The 17,299-nt window shown below is 44.0% G+C and overlaps 1 protein-coding gene across 1 annotated transcript in view; it reads right to left on the bottom strand.

Moving 5' to 3' along the window:
- The window catches only part of LOC128706450 (uncharacterized), a gene marked incomplete at its 5' end in the record, with an annotated part of 81,671 nt that overhangs the window by 41,163 nt on the left and 23,209 nt on the right, over positions 1-17,299 (bottom strand). Inside the window, 1 exon segment of the mRNA XM_070080299.1 lies at positions 3,096-3,470. Within this exon segment, the coding sequence (XP_069936400.1) occupies positions 3,096-3,470 (375 nt within the window).

The raw sequence follows: 17,299 nt of genomic DNA, 5'->3' as shown, positions 1-17,299 counted from the left end.
GGCTGTATAAGAGCTTCGGGTCTGATTTGGCTTTTGCTGCTATGTCATTTTCATATTGACGTTGGGCCTCCCTTCTTATCTGTGCATATTCGTTTCTGGCTCTACGACTGCTCTCCTTATTCTCCTGGGTCCTTTGCCTTCTATATTTCTTCCATTCCCTAGCACACTTGGTTTTTGCCTCCTTGCATCTTTGGGTGAACCATGGGCTCATCCTGGCTTTTTCATTATTCCTGTTACCCTTGGGTACAAACCTCTCCTCAGCCTCCTTGCACATTGTTGCTACATATTCCATCATCTCATTAACTGACTTCCCTGCCAGTTCTCTGTCCCACTGAACCTCATTCAGGAAGTTCCTCATTCCTGTGTAGTCCCCTTTCCTGTAGTTTGGTTTCATTTGTCCTGGCCTTCCTGCTTCCTCCTCCACTTGTAGCTCTACTGTGTATTCGAAGCTCAAAACCACATGATCGCTGGCCCCAAGGGGTCTTTCATATGTGATGTCCTCAATATCTGCACTACTCAAGGTGAATATTAAGTCCAGTCTTGCTGGTTCATCCTTTCCTCTCTCTCTTGTAGTGTCCCTTACGTGTTGGTACATGAAGTTTTCCAGTACCACCTCCATCATCTTAGCCCTCCATGTATCTTGGCCCCCATGTGGCTCCAAGTTCTCCCAGTCGATCTCCTTGTGGTTAAAGTCACCCATGATCAGGAGCTTTGCCCTGCATGCATGAGCTCTTCTGGCCACTGCAGCCAGTGTGTCAACCATCACTCTATTGCTCTCGTCATACTCTTGCCTTGGCCTCCTGCTGTTCTGTGGTGGGTTATACATCACTGCAATTATCACCTTGGGACCACCAGAGTGAAGCATTCCCGCTATGTAATCACTTTCTTCTCCGCTGTCTCCTCTCTCCAGCTCATCAAAATTCCATCGGTGTTTGATCAGCAATGCCACTCCTCCACCCCCCCCTGTTCCTTCTGTCTTTTCTCAGGATCTGGTATCCCGCTGGAAAGATGGCATCTGTTATCATACCTGTAAGCTTGGTTTCTGTGATCGCTATGATGTCTGGTGATGCCTCTTTGACTCTTTCGTGCCACTCCTCCCACTTGTTTGTTATTCCGTCAGCGTTTGTGTACCATACCTTCAGTTTCCTTTCCAACACTGTGGTTTGGGGGGCCTGTGGGGGTGGGGTACCTGGTAGCATACTGTGGGATTCTATGGTTGGGGGTTGGGTGGAAGCTGTGGGTATGGATTGTATTGTGTGTTGGGATGGTGTGATAGGTTGTGGGGTTCTGAGGATAGTTGTGTGTGTGCTTGCCCTTGCTGCTCTGTTCTGCTCTGACTGACCTCTGCTGGTTCCATCCTTGTCTCCTTTCCTAGCTCCTTTCGCTTTTTTGTCCTCTCCCTCAGCTGCTGTCTCTCTGTTCGTGTTCTGTCTCTGTCTAGGAACACCTTCTTGTACTCTTCCGAGCTTTTCAACCGTGGTTTCTCTTGGAGGATCCTGTTCCGCACTGTTTCTGTCCTGAGAATCAGCTTGATCGGTCGGTTTCTCCCCTTCAAGTACCCCCCTATTCTCTGAAAATTTACAATCTCATCCATGTCTTCTCCCCCTATTTCTGTGATGATTTTCTCAATCTCCTTTCTTCCTGCCGTCTTTCAGTGTGTGTCCTTTCCTCTCTCTCCCGAAGCCCATGGATAATCACTGATTTTGCCCTTTCCTCCTCCCATTGCCTCTCCCTCTGTGACTCTGGTTCCTGTCTGTATGTGGTCATTTTCTCCCTTGATTTTTCCATTGGCTCTTGGTAGCATGGTTGTGCCTCAGGATTCAACCTATCTCCCTCTCCATCTGCACCCATCTGCTCTTCCCTTCCACTCCCTGGCCCTTCTTTGCAGGCTGATATGACCTTAGCATAATTCATATCTCCTTCCTTCCTGTTCAGCCTCTCAGCTTTGTATGGTATGTCTTCTCTGGTCACTACCCCTGAGACTTGCTTCAGCCTGTTTACCTCAAATTCTAGGACCTTTACCCTGGCTACTGCAGTTTCGACTTGTGCCTCCCAATTCTTCGTCTCCTTCTCCAACCTCTTTTCCCATTTCACAGAGAGCTCTTTCTCCATTTTTTCAGAAAGCTCTCCTAATTTTCTCTCCCATTCTTGCTCTATCCTTTTCCACTGCTCCTCCATCCATTCCTCCCTACCAGTACCATTGTCATCTGATCCCTGAGAGTCCCAACCAATTTTTTTTTTTTTTTTTTTTTTTTTTTTTTTTTAGTGAAAGAGAGAAAGAAAAAAAAAGAAAAAGGGGGAGAGGGAGAGAGAGAGAGAAGGGGAGCCTAGAAGGAGGGGAAAAGAAGGGAAAAGGGGGAGAAAGTGAGAGAGAGGGGGGAGTGACAAGGGAAGAGAGAGAGAGAGAGAGAAAAGAAGAGGAAGAGAGAGAGGGAGAGGGAGAGAGAGGAAGAGAGAAAGTGAGAGGAAGAGAGAAAGGGAGAGAGAGAGAGAGAGAGAGAGAGAGAGAGAGAGAGAGAGAGAGAGAGAGAGAGAGAGAGAGAGAGATGGGGGGGGAAAGGAAGGGTTATAGCATCACTTCACAGGAAGGTGTGAAATCCTGTATATATGTGTGTTTGTATGTGTGTTTGTGTGTGTGTGTGTGTGTGTGTGTGTGACTAACAGCGAGGTGTTCTCTGTTGTGTTTAAGGAAACAAGTGTACTGCAGCTTCCCTGGTGTTAGATAAAGACAAGTCAGAACAGCAAGTGGTGAGAGGGAAAGAAAATGAGCTGCTGGTGTTGGATCCATCACGTCCCAGGTAAGAACGGTGTTACTGGTAACAAGAGATACATGTAATATACTGGAAGCCACTACTACCTAATTATTGTTTGGAAGATAAGACATTTCATAAGGTACAAACACACTATGTGAAGAGCATATCTTTGTAGGCTGGTTCACTCTAACACAACGTTATCAAGATTATCTCTTTAGAGAGCTACACTTAAGAATATAATTAAAGACTTGCTCGGCAAGTGGTATCTGCCCTATGATCATTCGTGTTATGGAGATAATTATCTTTTGAACGATTATCTATAACTTAAACAAGACTGTTTACCAAGATCTGAAACGCTGCATTTCGAGTCCTGATCCACGACGTCGTTCTTGATGGAGGAGACACAGAAAGTGTACTTCGCGCCCTGTTGCAGGTCCGTCACCTCCAAGCTGGTGTAAAAGGCTGGCACGATGGTGAAGCCTGAACCCATCCCTGTCACCCCCGGCACCGCACCTTGCAGTCCCGTGTAACGCCTGGTGAGTGACTGCGGTGGCAGACGGGGAGAGCCTAGGCTTCTCCTCGCTGGAGTAGACTGGTTCGTCCAGGTCACATAAAAGGCAGATACATCTTCACTGACAGGACGTTGCCATGTCACCAGCACTGAAGTCTCCGCTGTCGACTTGGGTTCAACTTCCTCGACATGAGGGACGTCCGCGACTGCCAGAAGCCACAGCGGTAATAAAACAAGACATGACTTTTAATTATGAAGAACAATAATGTGAGTAAAAGATACATAAGTAGTGTGGAAACCTTTATTAGCAGAAGATAAAGCTTACACACCAAGCGTGAGGAAGTAATGAAGCTTGGTGTCCGAGTGAGGCTTCAATACTAAGAGAGTCCCACACCAGCTGTGTATCTTACAGTGTTTCAGTATTGTACATCAGCTGTGTCCAACACGGTTATAATGTATGAAATAAGTCAGTACAAAAATCAACAGTAACAAAATTCTTACGTGCATAGCAAAACAAAAATTGAATACTGCTAAAAAAATATTTATATTTTATTAGCAGTAAAGTTTTCCCCTGCAAATAACTAAGGCAGCTTTGTGCACTTGTTTACAACGGCGTCTACCTCTGTTAACTAATGTTAAATCGGTGGTAAATTACCGTTACGGGAAGTTACGTTAGTGAGGTTGTTGGTGGTTGGTGACGGAAAAGTTACGTTAGTGAGGTTGTTGGTGGTTGATGACGGAAAAGTTACGTTAGTGAGGTTGTTGGTGGTTGATGACGGAAAAGTTACGTTAGTGAGGTTGTTGGTGGTTGATGACGGAAAAGTTACGTTAGTGAGGTTGTTGGTGGTTGATGACGGAAAAGGTCTCCAGATAAATGAATAGAGCATGACAGTTGAGAGGGGAACAAATGACGGGTTCTGGGTGGTTAGTGTGGGTCAGAAGATGTCAGGAGAGGCGCCGTCAGGGAAGATGTCAGGAGAGGCGCCGTCAGGGAAGATGTCAGGAGAGGCGCCGTCAGGGAAGATGTCAGGAGAGGCGCCGTCAGGGAAGATGTCAGGAGAGGCGCCGTCAGGGAAGATGTCAGGAGAGGCGCCGTCAGGGAAGATGTCAGGAGAGGCGCCGTCAGGGAAGATGTCAGGAGAGGCGCCGTCAGGGAAGATATCAAGTGAGAATGCAAATGAAGTGCACAACTTCCACTTATTAAGACACGCCCAACACTGGTAAACTTTATAACCGAAACGTTTCGCCCGCACAACAGACGGATATAGGAGAATACAACACTGAAAACAGTGTGGAAAGACACTTATGTACAGTTTAGGAGATTTATTAAAGGAAACGTTACGCCACGAGTGGCTTCTTCAGTCCTAATACAGAGATAACTAAGAAAACGAGTATATATAGTGGCAGGAGTCAGGTGAAATGTTGCGTAGGTAGCCCTCGTAGTAGTAGTAGTAGTTTTACCGGTCAGCAATGTTGCGGGTAACGTTTCAGGAGTTTTTGACAGAAAACTAGCTAAAATACCCAACAGCTCTTCAACTATTAGAAACCTTATACAGAAACCCAAGAATGACTCTGGCACGAGTGCAGGAGTATACACTATGCCATGTGGGGTGTGTGACAAAGTATATGTGGGGGGAACAGCCAGATCCCTGGATGTTAGGATCAACGAACAGAAAAACGCTTCCAGCAATGACAGTAAAAACTCTTGTGTTCAACATAGGGACGGTGTTGGACACCTCATGAAATTCAGTGAAGCTAGAATACTGATTAAGGAATACGGTTTAAGACAGTGAAAGTACATAGAAGCTGCCCTAACTGAAGTCAGTAACACTATCCATCAAAATTCCGGCAGTTACACTATCTCCAAATTGCTAATCAATAGGATATTACCCATTCTGGGGACTGCTGTAACATAATGTATGTTGTAAGTTAAGACACTTGTGCAACATCTGGGTATCTTTATTGCAGACGTTTTGCCATCCAGTGGCTTTATCAATACAGATTCTTGGACATAATTAGAAAACAAAAGAACTAATACAAAAGATGAGGTAATCAGTTCCTCAGCCTTGGAGGTGGTGTTCGGAGCACCGAGGTTGTAGAGATTCTGAAGCACAGGCGAACGAACGAACAAGTTCAGGTAAGATCCCAAATGGGATGAGCGGGGAAGACGGGACAGACGAAGAATAGCTCTGGAGAGGAATGTTCTTAGTCAGAGAAATAGAGCCAGGGCTTAACCCAGCAGTTAAGGCGATCGTGGGGCAGACTTGAGAACAGGAATAGCAGGGACTGTTGCATCGAACTTGTAGTTGAAGTCTTGTGCAAGAATGGTATACAATACCGACAAGATGAAATTAAGACACATTTGCAACATCTGGGTATCTTTACTGTAGACGTTTCGCCATCCAGTGGCTTTATCAATACAAATTCCAGGACATAACTTGATGACAGTAGAACTATGTACAGAAGATGAGGTAATCAGTCCCTCAACCTTGGAGTAGGTGCGAAGAACACCGTAGTCGTGTAGAATCTGAAGCAGAAGCAAGGCGTCTGACGCTTACATACTAACGTCAGGTGGAAATGGGACGTGTAGCAGACGAGGGCACAGTCACTGGTAGGCGAGATTCCCCAGTGGAAGTAGGTCCTTCCCAAAGAGATGGGTTAGTAGATACTGGACCTTCGTCTTCACCTTCAGGATTGGTGCGTCGGTGGCTGCCTACTCAAGGGCAGGAAGCCTCCCTCTGCACTCCTGTTGCTGTCTGAAGTCTCCACGCCTCAGACTGTACGTGTAGTCTTCACGCTATACAGCCAGTGTTGCCTCTCCTCGCCGTTGTGTGAAGTCTCCACGCCTCAGCCTGTATGTGAAGTCTGCACGCCATACAGCTAGTGTTGGCTCTCCTCACCACTCACAGCCAGTGTTGCCTCTCTTCACCGAGTGGTAGTTACTGGACCTTTATCTTCATCAGGATTGGTGCGTCGGTGGCTGCCTACCCAAGGGCAGGAAGCCTCCCTCTGCACTTCTGTTGCTGTCTGAAGTTTCCACGCCATACAGCCAGTGTTGCCTCTACTCGCCGCTCACAGCCAGTGTTGCCTCTACTCGCCGTTCAGGACATAGTGCTCCATCAAGCTACAACTCACTTCCTCAGTGTCTTGTGCCTCCAGCGACGGACTCCACAAGAAAACTTTAAAGTTATAGCCAGGCAAGTACCTGTGTCTACTTCACACGTACTTGTCTAGCCGAGTATTCTCAGATTTGGCCGCCACAACTGATTTACGATGCCTTCATTGCCTTCCACTTCCTTTCCCCTTACCACTCCTCCTCTACTGCCAAAACCTGCCTCTACTCCGTCTACTCCTGCCTCTAAGGCCCACCCTGCCTCTACCTCTTCCAAACCCAATTCTTTCTCGCTTAACCTCAAATGCTCTAATTCTGATCATGCCACTATCTGTCCTGGAAATTTATTGTACCAGATCACTGGCGCACCTCAGCTGAAAGTCTTTAAAACCAACTCAGGCTTCAAACTCCTTCTTGACAGACATTCTTACGAAACGTACACCTCAACCGAGACCTGACAAAAACTTCTCAACGTAGGCTTTACTATTATTTGGACTCCTGAGCACCGCGCCAAATGCACAGTGATCGCAAAACACGTAGACTACTCTCTCCTGACTGCCTATGACACACAAAGAAGACTTAATCAAAGACATTAGTATTAAGGACAAAGTCTCTGTTGACGATATTTACAGACCTGAAAACTCTACCATCCTCAAAATACGCCGTTCAACTCTTTCTGACGCCTCTACACTCTTCAATCAGGGAATCCTTGCCAAGACCATCCGCATTCCTCCAAACAATCTCTTCACTCCGAACTTTCACCTCATCACACAATTTCTGAAATGCTACAAATTCGGCCACGACAAAAACTCATGCACATCCACACAAATCTGCTCCAGATGTTCAGCAACTGGCCACTTCTGGAATACTTGCAACCTCCCTTCTTTATTTTTCGTTCGATTTCTTTCATTTTTTTGTACGTAAAGAAGTCCCTTTCCATTTTAATGTGACCAAGTTTCAATAAGATAGCTCAAAAAACAACCGAGAAAAAAATTATTTACTAATAATCATACATATTGCACTGTAATTGCAAGGTACTGTCGAAGTGAGACTTAGAGAAGCTGTTTTGGCATTATCTACGCATAAAACAATGCTAAACTGTGTTTATCATGATTAACTTTACTGTAATTTATCCTGTCTTCATTCTTAAAACAATAAAGTTTGTATGGTTTTGACATTCAGCCAAATATCTGACTTTTGCCCTCACACAAATCAAAAACAAATTATGATATCTCAAAATGTTCACCAGCTTGTAAAATAATCTTTCCTTTATGTTTGTGAATTTCATTGCATTCCTAAACGATCGATACCATGCCTAACCCTTCTAGGGTAGGGTAGGTGCCTGAGCCCGAGCCTTTAGCTCATAAGACTGTCATTCCCATTAGCCCCTTGGGGCGGGGATGGCAGACCAGAGAGGCCTAGCTTGTGGCTAGGCCTGGGGACAGTTGGTCCCAAAGATGAGGAGGTACTTGTGCCTCCTCCCATGGGAGACTTAGGTCTCATACTCCCTAAAGAGGGAGCCAAGGCCGGGCCACCACTTGGAAAAGGCCCGGGCCGGGAGAATACCGGCGAATCTTTAATAATAATAATAATTGCATTCCTATTATTAATAACGACAGAAAGTCAATATATATGTGAATAACTTACATCCGAGATAATGCCCGAAACAACCGGACCACCGATTTTTTTTTTTTTCGAGAAAATAGCATTTTTCTGTGTTATACTGAATGTATATAACGAGTGTATATCATAGTTACCCATATCCGTTTTCTTTAATATATGGACCTTGGAGGTGATAGGAGAGAATGGAAGCCCATCCATAACTATAGGAATATTATATTCCAGAGGGAGCGCTCGAAGAATCTGCCATATATTATTCATTCTGGAGTATTTACCATATTTCTTTGTTATTTATATTGATTATTATGTCATATTAGATCAATTGTGATAGATAAATAAGCCGTAGAAGCGATAATAGCGTTATATTGAAGCATATTCCCCGGCTATCCCGAGACTGGAATTCCTGCTGACGCCATCAAGATGTTCCTAGAAGGTTCCTGATTGGCTGTAAGTCTACGTATAAGTCCCGCCCACTCTTATGATGCCAAATCGTCAATTATTATATTAGAAAGAATAATGCAAAAAATACACGAAAAAAAAATCGGAAAAAAAAAGAAACATGAAAACTGAGGACAGGTGAGCAGACCTGCCGCGAGTGGTGACGTCACCCTAGGTGTTTTAAATGATTAATTCCTTGTAGGAATGTCGTAGAACAATGATTCTTGTACCAGTGTAATGCCAGAGTTAAGCTATTTTTCTATATGATTAACTCAATTTGTGATTTTTTTCGATTTTTTTTTCGTTCGCGCTGGGCGAGCGCGGACTTTCCCCTCAAAGCCCCTCAACGTATCCGCCATTATGATTATACTGCACTAGTCTCCCTATGATCCCCACGATGGGGTTGCCATTCTTGTCAAATCCAACATAAAACACGAATTTCTCCCAATCCTTTGTAAACACCAACACTGTCTTGCGGTCAGAATACACACCCACCTTGGCCCCTTTATCTTTTTCACCACCTATGCTCGCCCAAACACTATTCTCAACATACACGATCTTTCCTTAGTCTTCAACTACACCAACACACCAACATACCTACTAGCCGACATGAATGCCAAACACACCGCCTTTCATCACACCAGTAACAACCAACTTGGTCACCAATTACTCAACTTCACAAACCATAAACACCTAATTCATCTCAACCAGACATTCTGGCAAACCGAGCCAGCTCACTATTTCAACACTACATATCACCTGGCCCTATTACAGGCTCTGATCACATCCCAGTCATCTTACACATCTCCAACCCTATCCTCATCCCGGCCACACCTTCCTTCCCCTAAAAGAACGCTGACTGGGATGCTTTCAAACAGCACATAGACAATACTAACCTCACCTATGATTACAACAACAAACCTATCTCTGACATCGACACTCAACTTGCTCTCATCCAGGACACCATTACACAAGCAGCCAACATCGCAATACCAAAGAAAACTCACACCACTCATTATTCCTTTGTGGCATGCAAAGAGTACGTAACCTTTATTTGGCGCATGTACACACCCTCATTTACAGGCTATCTCCCCCAACCAGCGAACCAGGTTACTAAGAGTTGATGATGGGGCCCCGTCGTTCAACTAGTGACCAGGTTCCAGCCAATAAGAAGATGGTTTTGGCAATCGCAGAGGTTATGTGGGTACCACTCTCCTGTCTGCCCTTGTCATTCCCATTCTAGAGCTGGTTGAAGCACGGTCTGCTATCTTGTGGCTTCTATTTCTGCATTGCTTACTATGGAGTGCACTAATAGCTACCACTGTATATAGTGTACATATTGCTGTTCTAAATTGGTGAAGGATAATATAAATCAAAACTTTTCTGCTGCGTTTATTTTGCTCCCTTTACACCCAGGATAACAGGCCATTTGGACTCCTGGGCTGTAATATGGGTAGCCTGTCCGAGAGTTGGAGCTGGACTTAGAGAAAGGGTTGAGCCTAGGGTGAAGCTGGTAGCAGGAACATTTTTTTTTTTTTTTTTTTTTTTTTTATATTTTATTTAAAACAGTGCGATACAAATAGCAGAAATATATTAAAAAGATACACGACAAAAGCTTACTGCACTAGAATTTTACTTAACCCGAAACCTAATATTGATACCATACTGCACAGTGGTAATACACACACACACACACAACACACTGTATATTACAGTGAATATACACACTCACACTCAACACTATACATTACAGTGATATTGTTTTATTTGTTAAAGAACATCTCTAACAAAGTTACTTATACAAAACATCAAACACTGGAAATTATAAAGATTGTACAATAAAACAAGAGATATAAAAAAAAAACTAAACACGCACAATGACACACATACACAAGCACACATAGGTGAGGTTTCTGCCTGTCAACACACACGTATGCCAGACTAAATCTAAGATCTCAGGTGCTTAACAGAGCACCACGATACTCAAACATTAATTTAGGCGATTATCACAAGATCTTAACATACATAGGTATTTAGGATACAAAGAAGGAAACGGGATAATACTAAAAGTCACAATAAAACATCCAATATAACAAAACAAAACTACGATGTGAAATTTTACATCTCAGCGGAACTAAGAAAAAAATGATGCAAGTAGTTACATGTAATATAATATTACTGAAAAGCACACTGTAACACAGAATAAAATATAACATAAAATAAGAACCAGTAGCTTATGCTAGGAAAAACAATTTTTTTTTTTTTTTTTTTTTTAACAATTACAATTGAATCAAAATCATTAAAGACACCTATAACATATTTGAGTCATTGAAAATTTTCATCATAAAGTCCTTGAAATGATTTATGCATGATAAATGATAATATGCAATCGTAGTGCAATACATTTCTAAATGATAACTTTTTAGTTCCTGAAACCCTCGGGGCAATAACCATATTGCCCATAGATATCAAAACTCAATTATACATCCTTATAAACAGCACTCCATGCTCACACCCATGTCTAGGAAAATAGCCCGTCGTATCCCCTTACCCACTTTGCAAATCCCATAAATAACTTAATGTGAAATTTCGATAACCCTCACTAAAATCTCTCTCCCATCTCCCTCCATACACCCCTTTATTCCTACACTGTGTCCTATAAAAAGTTGCTGCCAACGCATTAATTCTTGCACGCACGTCCGCCTCCCTCATAGCCCACATCATATATATATAATCCGTAATCATATACCCAATCGCATTCTCAACCCTTTTATTCACCCCAGTTATATCTAAACTTAAAACCCTCAAGACCTGCAAACCCCCTCCCCCCACTAACCTTAAAACCTTACCCATCCAAACCCTTATAAGTTCAATACAATCGCAAAAATACACCGTATGATAAATAGTCGCCAATCCTCCACAATCCTTGCATTCCCCATCCTCTCGTATTCTCTTATAGAATAAAACCATTCCTGACGGCAATATTCCATGTAAAAATCTATACATAACTTCTCTGACTTTAGGTTTTAAACGCAATTTGTTTAAACGCCCCCAAATATTACGCCAATCATACATCGGATAAACTCCTTCTACCGCCGCTACCAAAGCCTTACCATCTGCCCTATCAAGATTTCTCAATTTAATATGTAAAGGATCCCTCACGTTTATGAAGACCCGTAACATTGCCTCACCTATCATGAACTCCCGACCCCCCCACCACTGTCGCATATCCTGATGTATTCTATGAAGACCGTCTCCTTTCACCCCCCCCTCCCGCTTATAACTATGTTTTAAATACATACTTATTATCCTCTTTTCGACATCTATAAGACCCAGCCCTCCACGGCCAACCGGGAGTGTGACAACCGCTCTACTTAACCATTCGCTCCCTGTTCCCCAAATGAATCTAAAAACACTTTTTTGTAGCCTTTTTAACTCACAACGAAGTATCGGAAATATTACCGTAACATGCCATAGTTTACTATATAATAACACATTCGTTGTAATCACCCTTTGTTGCAAACTTAAATTAGCAGCTCTTAAACCACTGAGGCGCTTCAGAACACTATCAACGATACGCACGGAATTTATTTGCTGTGCTAACTTGATATCATTTACATAAACGATCCCACATATCTTTATTTGGTCCACCCTTTTCCACCTTTCAGCAACCATTCCGTCCTCACGTGACCCTTTTCCAAGATTCATATACTTTGTTTTCCCCATGTTGATCGTCATGCCAGTAGCCTTTTCAAAAACTTTCACTAACGTTTCTACCCGAATCAAATCCATGTTTTCTCTCACCAAAATCGTCGTATCGTCGACATATCCAACAATGCCCGCTCCCCCATCCCTTACATTACCCATCCCCTTTGCTTCCAATAAAACCCTTATCCCTCTATAAAAGGGATCTTGAAAACAAGCAAAAAAAATTTGTGAAAGGGGACAACCTTGACGCAAACCCCTTCCCATCTGAATTCTATCTCCCAACCTCCCATTCACCTGCACACGCAAGGTTGCCTCCTGATACATTAATTTGGCCCATGATATAATTTCCGCCCCAAACCCCTGCCATCTCATGATCTTCCATAACGTCTCCCGTTCCACACTATCATATGCCGCCTCCCAATCTATAGCCAATACCCCCCCCCCCTTCCTAATCTTACTCTTTCTTCAATAAAACTTCTAATCATACCGTGACCTTCATACATAGACCTGCCCGGCACCCCATATTGTCCCTTGTCAATCACTCTGCCCAGGACTTTTTTTATTCTGTTAGCCAAGATCCTTCCAAAAATTTTATAGTCACCACATAATAACGAGATTGCACGATAATCTTTAACCGTTAATGGCTCGCCTTTAGGAACTAGGACGACCACAGCCAACCTTTGTTGTTCCCCTAAAACCCCATCCCGCTTCATTATATTGAATAAACGTACCAAAAACCCCTTTAAAACGTTCCAATTTTGAAGATAAAAGTCGCTGGGCAACCCATCAATTCCTGGCGCCTTACCCAATTGCGCCCCAGATAAAGCCTCCCAAGTCTCACACTCCGTTATCGGTCCTCCCAACATCAAACGATCATGCTCCGTCATCTCACAACACACAAACCTACCGATTGACTGCAATGCAATTTCACTTATTCCAACACTTTGCGTTTTCAATTTAACCCAAGCATCTATATACCCACTCATACCCTCCGTCGTCGTCAACTCCTGATTCACTCTATACCCCTGCATACCTACCTGAACATTCAATCCCATTAACTCCATTGCTTTGCGACGTCTGTGTTGATTCCTCAACACACACGCCGATGGCCGATCTCCCCACAAAACCTCTTCAATTCCACCCTTAAGCCTTTCCCCATCAAACCTTTCGTTTTGTAAATTTCGTAGTTGCTCCTTAATTCTTTCAATTTCTATAACAGGATAATTAGCATTCGCTTGTACATAGCAGTCGCGCAACTGCCCCTCTAAATATCGTTGGAAACCATATTGTAACTGACTATATCTCACTCCTTGATTAATATAATATTCCTTAATTCGCTTTTTGGCTATCGTTTCCCACCAATTAACCAAATCCACATCTCCAGGTGCTTCAACCACAAGGCGTTCCCACATATGCCCAAAAGACAAAAGACTTTCCTCCCTCTTCAATAACTTTACATTTAATTTCCAAAAAGATGGACCCCTTCTAGGCACACCGGCAATATCAACATCCATTACAACTCCTCTATGATCCGAAAAAACCACATTTATCACATTCACTCTCCGCACTGTAACCGCACTAGACACGTACATTCTATCCAATCTCGCCGCATAATCTCGTCTAATAAAAGTATGCTCCACCATGCCACCCCCCCCACACACATCCATTAAACCCACACTCGTCAATAAATCTCCCAGGAATCCCAAGCAACAACCCGCTCCTCGAGGCTCCACATCTTTTCGTCGTATTACACAATTCCAGTCGCCCCCTATTATCGCTACATTTGGTAAACTACGTAGATAATATACTAATACATCTTGTACAAAATGAGTTTTAAGTCTGTACATCTCCCTCGGCCGGCCCATATACACCTACAAAACTTATGTGTGCTCTACCCCATAAACCATCCACCCTAATCACTCTCCCCTCCCCCCTTTCACTATGGCGTACTACAAACGGGCTATTTTCCTTTACCAGAATGGCGACGCCTCCTTTTAACCTCGTCGCATATTCCATATACACATCATAACCATCCATTTCTAACTCATATCCAATTCTGTAATTGTGTTCTTGGATAAATACCACATCCACATCTAGACGCACCAAAAATTCATTAAACCACTTTCGCTTCCGCTCAGATCTCAAACCGTTAATATTTATTGTCAAAACCTTAAAGTCAATTAATGGGGTTTTCCTTTCGTTCTAGGTATAGACTTTTCACTTATACATTTTACACCACCTCTATCCCTCCCCCCTTTTTTGGGAACCACCTTGATAAACCCTTGTTTCGTGGATTCACTATTCCCTGTCCTCTGTACATCCGCCCAAGACTTTTTTCCTGGCCTTTGGGCAGGAGTAAGCACGTCGTCTGAGTCTGATGGGGTCGCAGTTCGCTTTCGAGTCCTACCCTCCACCTGCATTGGGATTTCTTTAGTACTATCGTGATGCACCTCCACTTCTGCTACATTTACCGTCATACCATGCGACACACTAGACTCAATGCTTCCATCCGGCGCCTCACCATGATGTTCAACCGATCCCAAAATTGCACCTGGATCCTCCACACGGTTGACGATCGACTCGTCTAACAAAACATCCAGTGCCTTCACTAAAGACGCCGCTACATCCTCTTCCCCCATAGTGGGCAGAGTCTCTTCAAATACTTTATTTATGTCCAGTGACGGTGATTCTTCTCGTTGTTTTGCATCCTCCAAAGCATTCTCCTGCGCTTTTTCTACCTCTTCACTCCAAGATGACCGTTGTAGAGACGGATGAGCATAAGACTGTTCTCGTCCCTCAACTTCCTCGACCTCTTCCGATTGTTGCTGTTGTGATATTTGGAGATTCCCACGACGCTTACCACACTGTGCCGCTATGTGGTCATACGACCCACACAGCCGACACGTACGACGTTGCCCCGCATATGTTACATATACTTGAGTTCGAAATGCTTGCAACATAATATAGGACGGTATGGGATGACGTAAGGTCATTTTGACTGAATATGTTCCCTCCAAACTTCCAGCATAAGGTCCAGCGGCCCACCGACCTGCAGAGGCCATATGAACCGTACCATAATTACGTAGTTCATCTTTTATAACAAAATCAGTCGCTTCAAAAGGCACATTCTTGATTTTTACCCATGTGTAGTATCGTGATACATCATGAAGACGTACTGATACAGCTGAATTGACGGCTATAATGGTCTCTTGATACTTATCCACCACTGCTTCGTAGACATTTGCTGACGTCATTTTAACGAAAATCCGTGTCGTCCCATTAAGTGCTACACCACATATCTCTTCATTTGCGATACCGTAGGTATCACGGATAATCGCCGGTAGTAACAAATCCATCGTGGCTCCCGTGACAGCCCCACGGGTCAACTCAACGCAAACAGTGTTGATGCGCCTGTTGCTATGCAGCGCCATGTTGGAAAATGAGCAGCACACGTCCTCACTACTCAATGGCTGTTGACGAACTGATGTAGCTCGCCTGAAACAGCAGAGGGGTGCAGAGCACAACCGCACTCTACCGTGGTCAGGCAGCGAATGATAGCAGGAACATTGTGCAGCTTGCTGTCTGGCATTGCATTAACTTTGCCAACGCTTTACAAATTTTGCATGTCAGTTGCTTTGTTATGGTCAGCCTTGCTATTGTGTAATCGTTCAACAGCTCGCTACTAGCTTGTTCGGTGTGCTCGCTTCGCTACAGTCAATCTTATAAAACAGTGTTTAGCTTGCTGTCTGGCATTGCTTTACAAATTTTGCATCAGTTGCAGTCAACTTTGCTATTGCGTGTCCACCTTGTATGCGTATTCTGCAATCGTACTGTGCATAGCTAAGCGTGTTCTGCAAATTAACGTGTTACATTGGGGTATTCTGCAATCGTACTGTGCATAGCGAATAACTTATGCCACCTAGACGAGTCAGACGTCTGGTGTCGGCATATACTTTGCATAACCTACCTAAATTGTCCCTACAGCGTTGTTGGCAAATTGCTTGTTCCATTGGCATTAAATATAAACGCACACTCACAGCTGCGCAACTGCGTTCACTGATTGCTGACAAACTTCGAGAAGAAGAGATGGCACATGAGACTCCTCCCTCTATGGGAGCTAGGGCAAAAACTATGTTCTCGCAGGAGGAAGATGATACACCAACGGAGCAAAATGGCAAGTCTAGTGCAGCAGGGTTGTCTCGAGGTGAATCAGCGGCGTTGGCACTTGAGCTGGCAAAAATCAATCTTGAGCAGACTAGGGAACAGAGAGCATTCGCAAGGGAAGAATTTGATAGGGAAAGAGAAAGGAGGCAGTTTTTGCATTCTGTAAATGATTTTAGTTTACAGAAAGCAGTACAGTTTGTTCCCCGCTTCAGTGAGGCCGAACCAGAACAATTTTTCGAAAGCTTCGAAAATCAGGCTCGAGCCTTGATGTGGCCGGAACAGCATTGGGCATCGTTGGTTCATACAGCATTGTTTGGTAAGGCACAGGAATTTACGTCAGTATTAAATGACGCTGAATTTTCTGATTATCAAGTAGTGAAGACCAGTGTTGGGAGCATATACATGTATCCCAGCCAAATATAAAAGAATATTCAAACTAAGCAGGCGGCAGCTTGGTCAATCCCTGGTGGATTATGTGAGACAGCAAACCAAAGCTTTTACCAGCTGGTATAAAGCAAGTGGTGTCTCTACCTTTGAGGAGCTGGTGCAGCTTATTCTGATTGATAATCTGCTGGAGTCTGTGGGACCAGAGGTTCGAGTCTTTCTGCAGGATCGTGACTTAACCACTGCATTGGAGGCAGCCAGGTTGGCTGATACCTTCGAAACTAACCGCTCCTTGTCCGAGCGGTCCCGTCTCTTTTCAACAGCCTGGCATGAGCAGAGATCGTCAACCTTGGAGAATGAAGTGCCAGCCAGAGGGAGAACGTCTACGTCAGCCAACTAAGTCACCTGGTGAGCCGCGCTTCTCAACTTATGGTCCACCTACTGAGAGACAAACTACTCATGGTGCATCTCGACAACAGTATCCAGAGAGACACCAGCCAGAGCGACACCAGTTGCAACGTCAGCAGGGAGTAAAGGGCAAGCCTGTCGTCTGCTTCCTCTGTTATAAAGTAGGTCACATCCGTCCCAACTGCCCCCATAAACCCCAAC

This window comes from Cherax quadricarinatus, unplaced genomic scaffold (genome assembly GCF_038502225.1).
Source record: "Cherax quadricarinatus isolate ZL_2023a unplaced genomic scaffold, ASM3850222v1 Contig292, whole genome shotgun sequence".
Classification (NCBI taxonomy): domain Eukaryota; kingdom Metazoa; phylum Arthropoda; class Malacostraca; order Decapoda; family Parastacidae; genus Cherax; species Cherax quadricarinatus.
The sequence above is the reverse complement of the archived record's forward strand: the minus strand, read 5'-3'. Positions and strand labels throughout refer to the sequence as shown.